At 39.8% G+C, this 6,537-nt stretch overlaps 1 protein-coding gene across 1 annotated transcript; it reads right to left on the bottom strand.

The window, feature by feature from the left end:
* Positions 1–1,927: 1,927 nt before the first annotated feature.
* Positions 1,928–5,793, bottom strand: LOC128702748 (pupal cuticle protein 20-like). The gene is made up of 3 exons (XM_053797177.2): positions 5,763–5,793; positions 5,023–5,627; positions 1,928–2,400 (listed from the first exon to the last, which is right to left on the bottom strand). Exons 1-3 carry the CDS (start codon positions 5,772–5,774, stop codon positions 2,223–2,225), a joined length of 795 nt encoding a protein of 264 aa, XP_053653152.2. The 5' UTR covers positions 5,775–5,793; the 3' UTR covers positions 1,928–2,222.
* Positions 5,794–6,537: the final 744 nt, after the last annotated feature.

Here is a 6,537-nt window from a genome sequence, read left to right as displayed (position 1 = left end):
GGGAAAAAATGCCACACGTTTCCTTAAAGAATTGGGTTCCAGACTCATCGACACCACCAGGGACCCCAGGGCAGCCACTTTCATGTTCCAGCGCCTCAGCGTCGCCATCCAGAGGAGAAATGCTTGCTGCATACTTGGTTCACGTCCAGCCTCGGAGGAGCTGGAGGAAATTCATCATCTTTGATACATTGTGCCATTGTATTCATGTTCATGTTTTTTTCTGTAAATGTATTTTGTTTATTAATAAATGTTCACATAGAATATAAATATAGGGGGTGGTAGGAGAAGAAAATATTTAAACAGCTCCGGGGAGAACCTTGAGTTTTCCCTGAGGTACGTTTATTGTCTTCTCTGAGGATGAGGGTCCCCATTCCAGCTATAGAGGTGGTACTTCCCTATATATATATTGAAATATATATATATATATATATATATATATATATATATATATATATATATATATATATATATATATATATATATATGGGAATATTTTATTACATAATATGGTTCAAAAGATTTAAGAGATACATTGTTGATATAAAGGTGGCATATACGGTACATATTACGTGTGTATCACCGATTATAAGGCGAAAATCTCATCCAGCTCCTCAGAGCTGGGGCGTGTGCCCAAAATACAGGAGGCATTACCCCTTTGAACAGTCGCACTGAGCCGCTGGAACAGAAAACTAGCTGCCCTGGGATCCCTAGTAACCCTGATGAGTCTTTTTCCCAGCTCCTTAAGGAATTTAGATGTATTCTTTCCCCATGAGCCAAGGGTCTCTGAGCCTATGGGAACAAACATATAATGACGGGCAAGTTCTCCATATTTTCTAAACTTTTGGGACTCCCTGAAGCTGGCAGCTGCCCCTCCTTCCTCCCTGGTGTATTGGAGATAGGTATCAGTCAAGGTACATGCACATGTATAGTCCCACACCACCTGCTTCCCGAATAGGTAAAATTTCCGATTTTGGCTTAAATAGCAATGCTCTTCTTGCCGAGTAAGCCATGCAAAAATTTGTGTATGCAATAATTTTACAATCATTTTGAACCTAACGAAAAAAAATATATTTCTTTGTGTTTGTTTATTATTAAATTATTGTAACCTTATCTAAAATATAATTAGTTGGATTAGGCTAAATTAAATTGGTCTCGTTATAATAAGGTTAGGTAAGCTTTCTAAGGTTCTTTTGGTACAAAATTACTAATTTTTGCATTAACATAAATGAAAAAAAAATATCTTTAAACGTATAAGAGAAAACTTTAGAAAGGACTTAATTTTAAATGAGTTCTTGCTAACTGACAAGTTTTACGGGACGACATTTTATATATATATATATATATATATATATATATATATATATATATATATATATATATATATATATATATATATATATATATATATATATGAATACACACATACCCACTTACACAAATAAAAACCAAGCATATGCAGTGAAAACAGACATTACTGTACTAACACAACTAGTTACTCGTCCCAGGCTGTGGAATCACTGAGAGGAGAAGAGTCCTCGAAGCAAAGTTCTCTTATCCTCAAGACGAAGATATTGTCGGGATTATCGCCAAATCTTCCGTCATTAGTTGGAATATTACTGAGCTGAAGTTTTTGTTTTGTCAATTTTTCTCTGTCGTGAATCCGGCTAAGAGAAATTTAATATTCTTACCCATTGTTTCTATCATTTTTGAATTGGTAATTTATGTGCAATCAAAACGAAGACGAGGTAATGAAACTGTTTGCGGGTAATATATATGCCTGGTTTTTCTTTCTTAAGGCACCGTGTCCGATCCAAGTGTTGATTGACCTAAAAGACCGAGTAGGAGTTTAAGTTGGGAACTATGGAGTAGACCGCTGGAAAGCTGTGCTTAGTTTGACCACATTATCCCAAAATTTCGGCAGAATAAATAAAAAAGTGATATTTTATGATAACTGGCTTTATTTGGTAGTTGAAAAATAAAAATAACAACAGAAAATTAACAATTATGATATTTGTGAAGCATCAAAACTCGGCAAGACTAGGAGTCAAGGAGTCGTCGTAAGCACAACACCAGGAGGACAGTTGAGAGATTCAAGGACCTCTCCACAGCCAACATTGCTAAAGGAAGCAGAGTCCTCAGCGCAAGGTCTATACTTCCTGCGGTAGTAAGCAACCACCTTCATGGCAGGCCAAGCTCAAGGATGTAGGAGACTCTGAAAGACCTTATTGCCTTCCTTCTGCAGCAGCGGCTTCAGCTTCCTGCTGGCGGGCGAACTCGATCTGAGCGATGGCGTGGGCTGGGAAAGGATGAGGCGTCGGTAGCCAGTCAGATACCGCGCGGTATCCTGTGTCGTCGGCCACGAAGCTGAAGATGGCGGGTGTTCCGTCGGGGAAAGTGAATCTGAGGAGAAGGTGAACAAAAATGAGCTTTGGGCGGTCTTTTTCTGGCTCCCTATTGCGTAGAATGGTGGGACAAGTCCCTTAAGGGGACGAAGGACTTCCAGTTTCAAGAATAAAGTGATTTTAAGGGGACGATGACCGCTTCGAAAATCAGCCTGCGCCTTATATGCTCCAGATCAGGGCCAAGGGAAAGCTTTGGGTTATGCTTTATCAGCTGTTTACTAACTTTACATTACAACTGCTTAGAAACATTATCATATATGCTCGTGCGCCTTATATGCCAGAAAATACGATAACAAGATTTCCAGAATTCTGCAATCCAGGCTATACCTGCTGACTGACGACGACGCTGAAGGAGAGAGACACTGCAGAATAAGAGTTCATTAGGACAACAGTTAGCTCTGCGTAGAGCTTTATCAAATCATGATTTGATTTATCGCCACACACAGCACAACACTGGCACGATAAAAACTTGCTCGGCAACATGTATCTTATCTTCATTGTTGTGGTAGTACACCATTAAGATCCAATTAAAGACGATGCCAACAGCATCAGCATCCCCGCCTGATGCTCAGGGTAAAAAAAAACTAAATAAAAAAGGGGTCGAAAAGAAAGAAAGTAAAATACTGCAGATTGACACAACGCGAGAACAAGTCCAGCAAACATGTTGATGCGAAGAGATGAGGTGGAGAAGGCGTAAGAGAAGTGGGAAGAGGTAGGATAAGGGAGGTAGTACGAATGAAGAGGCAAAATGAAGAAATATGGAAGATTAGGTAAGAATAAAAGGAAGAACATGGAAGGCAACTTGGCTAAAAATGTAGTACGGAGTAAGAGGAAGCACGACTGAGAAGACAGCAAGCAGGGGAAAGACAACATGGAAGAAGAAAAGAAAACAGAATAGAACGATAGGTAGTGAAGAGCAAAGGGTCACTACGTAGAAACAAGCAACAGAAAATAACAGAAGAGGGAGAGAAGGGAAGAGCAAGAAGACAAGTCTCACCCAGCCCTCACAGCAGGAAATATTTAACACCAGACAAGTTAGATATACACTCTCGTACTAGACCAGACGCTCCATAAACATATTCTCCTCTACACTAACTAAATGTTTATCAGACAGCCACCACTTCAAAACCTTATTTAAAATTTAGCTATTAAAGGCAGGTGATCAGATATCAAACATCTAAAATAATTTTTTTTTCTCAACAGTTAATGACTGAATTTATTCTGTAAATATATTTCAAACAAATAAATAAAAATATACTGAATATGCAAAGGGAAATATTATTGTATTACTTATAATTAAATATGCCAGTTCATTATACATTCTTAATTATTCTATTATATTTTTAAAAAGTAAGAAAAGCTTCGAAAGAATTAGGAAAAATATGATACTTAAAAAGTACGATACTTAAAAAATATGATACTTAAAAAGTACGATACTTAAAAATATGATACTTAAAAACACGATACGTAAAAAATACGATTCATAAAAAATAATATGCTTTAAAAATACGATACTTAAAATACGATATTTAAAAAATACGACACTTAAAAATGCGATACTTAAAAATACGATACTTAAAAATACGATACTTAAAAAATGCGATACTTAAAAAATACGATACTTAAAAAGCGAACTGAAGCAATTAACTATAAAGGTGTGGACAAATAAAAGAAATGATAAAAATCTGTAGAGGAAGTATTCTAGTGAAGGGTTCTTGATCCGAAGAATTGGAGCAACCTTCCTATTTACATACCATTGTCACAGGCTCATTGTGATCATTGCGGGTTTAGCGCCTCCAAAGGAATTGAGTAAAGAAGTCTGAAAAATAGACATGCAAATTGCGCTCATGTCCGCTCATGTCCACTCATATCAAGATGTGAACATGCAATGTTAGGTTAGGTAAGGTTTATCAGGAAACAGAACAAGTGTTTCCTGGCTCGCAATTTTGGTCATCTGACCGAGGCCTTCCGCTGGCTTACCGGTCCACCTCTTTATGATTAAGACCATGATAGGAACTTAACATTCAAGGGACACCTAGATAAAGTGACTGGAGACCCAGTTCGTAATGCTATAATCTTATCTACAATAAACAAGAGTCAGAATGTTCGCTTGGAACTTCTCTTTGAATATTTTAGATAGAATTTTGCTGGAGCCTGTGAGCGTCGTTATAGTAGATGAGGGAGGCGCTGCGGCGACCCCATTGAACACGGCTTAGCAGGTGGATTCCTGGTCGTTTTCCCGTGATGTTTACAGCCGTGTTAAGATTTTCGTCAACCACGAAGGTGTGTACGTGTCCCGTAGGTCGATTGCTAGTGCACTTAGCTCACACACATAGAGGTCCGTGGTTTGATCACCTGTATGGATGGAAATATTAGGACGTGCTTCCTTAAGACACCTGCTGTCCCTGTTAACCTAGTAGTATATAGGTACCTGAGTGTTAGTAGACTGATGTGAGTTGCATCCTGGGTACAAAATTGACCTAATTTGCTCGAAATGCTTCGCATGATAAAGGGCTTTCTTTATAGTAGTATGTCCTTGATGTCAACTAGACCTGTATACCTTGTACATGTACTTGTAGAAATAAAGATATTATTATAGACATGAAAGAGGGATACTCACGACCATCCGCCTCGCATATCTACGGCGCCAGTATCACTCTGGGGGATACCTTGCTCGTAGCGACTGATACCGTTGCCAGTTTCGAAAGTAAATCTGTACGAGCCATCTGGGTAAGGTCCCTCGCGCTCGTCGACCAGGATAGGGATAACATCCTCGGATGGATCAGGCAGGATTTGGATGGGAAACCCAGTATCATGTTGTGGCTGCTGGAAAAGATCCTGGCTAGCACCAGCACCAGAGTGGCCAGGTCGTTCAGGAGGCTGGAAGGGCAACTGACTTGAACCTGCTCCAGAACCTGCTGGAGCACTCCCTCCTGGAGGAGAGTCAATCAGCTGAGATGGCTGGAAGGGCAACTGACTTGAACCTGGTCCAAAGCCTCCTGGAGCAGCCCCTGGTGGAGGAGAGTCAATCTGCTGAGATTGCTGGAAGGACAGCTGACTTGAACCTGGTCCAAAGCCTCCTGGAGCAGTCCCTGCTGGAGGAGAATGACTTTGGAGCAGTGACTGGGAGAGGGCTTGTCTTTGGGACGCACTTAAACTCCCTGTTGAGGAAAGATTTTCAATTCTTGCACTCACCACCACAGCCACTAAGGCCAACGCCAACGTCTGGAAAAAAAATTAGAGTAGCGCTACATAAACTAGAATGCTTAATGTATACATACGTCATTAGATGTTTGTTGCCGTAGCACAAATAAAAGTTTTATTTAAAGATTAAGCCCAGAGGCGAGTGCAGTGCTTTACCCTGACTATCATGGTGACGCTGTGAAGGGAGAAGTGTTCAGAGGGGTCTCCGTACCCGCCTTATATACTTACAACACTATTCCCTCTCACATCAGACGTCTCGACATTTAGGTGAAGGTACACCTACTTTCGTCTTTTACAAAAACAAACAAAAAAAACACGCGCATAAACACAGGTGCACACACAGACAGACACACAGGAAAGGGAAAGACAGTTTGAGAGAAGGGAAACTGGATTACTGTGACATGATTGGAAATTAAGGACGTAATAACTCGCTAGAAAACCTGGAAATTTTTGTTTACCTTCTGGGGATAAGAAAGTGAAATGACCGGGATAAAGAAGTTGTAAATGAATATCCCATACACAACTTTAAGAATAGGTATAATAGAACTCACGATGCATGTAGAAAGTTAACTTGAAAGTGGCAGGGCCAGGAGCTGAGACTCGATTCCCAAGACCAGGAATAGGCGAGCACGTTAGGAGAATACAAACACAGAACAGGCGGCTCAATGGGGCGCGAGATAAGCGTATATTTATGGCACTACTTGGAGCATATTTGGTCAGATAATATTATGTGGTGTATGCTCCCATTGAGGAAGATATATCTAGGGATCATACTAAATAGTTATGTATATTCAGAGCGACATACTGAAGAAGGTAAGTTCAGTCAAGCGCAGCAAACCAAGAAGGAAAGTACAAAGTAGCAAACCAAGGAATAAGTTTACAATATATATAACACCCATTGTTAGTGCTATTGAAGCCAAAATTGCAAGAT

Source organism: Cherax quadricarinatus, chromosome 79, assembly GCF_038502225.1.
Source record: "Cherax quadricarinatus isolate ZL_2023a chromosome 79, ASM3850222v1, whole genome shotgun sequence".
In the NCBI taxonomy this organism is placed as follows: domain Eukaryota; kingdom Metazoa; phylum Arthropoda; class Malacostraca; order Decapoda; family Parastacidae; genus Cherax; species Cherax quadricarinatus.
Note: the sequence above shows the minus strand (reverse complement) of the source record. Positions and strands in the feature narration are given on the sequence as shown.

Bases quoted from the DNA above. Each gene is read 5' to 3' on its own strand.
- LOC128702748 (XM_053797177.2), bottom strand. The intron at 2,401-5,022 runs GTGAGTATCCCT...CCTTCTCCTCAG, and splicing joins GATATGCGAGGCGGATGGTC to ATTCACTTTCCCCGACGGAA.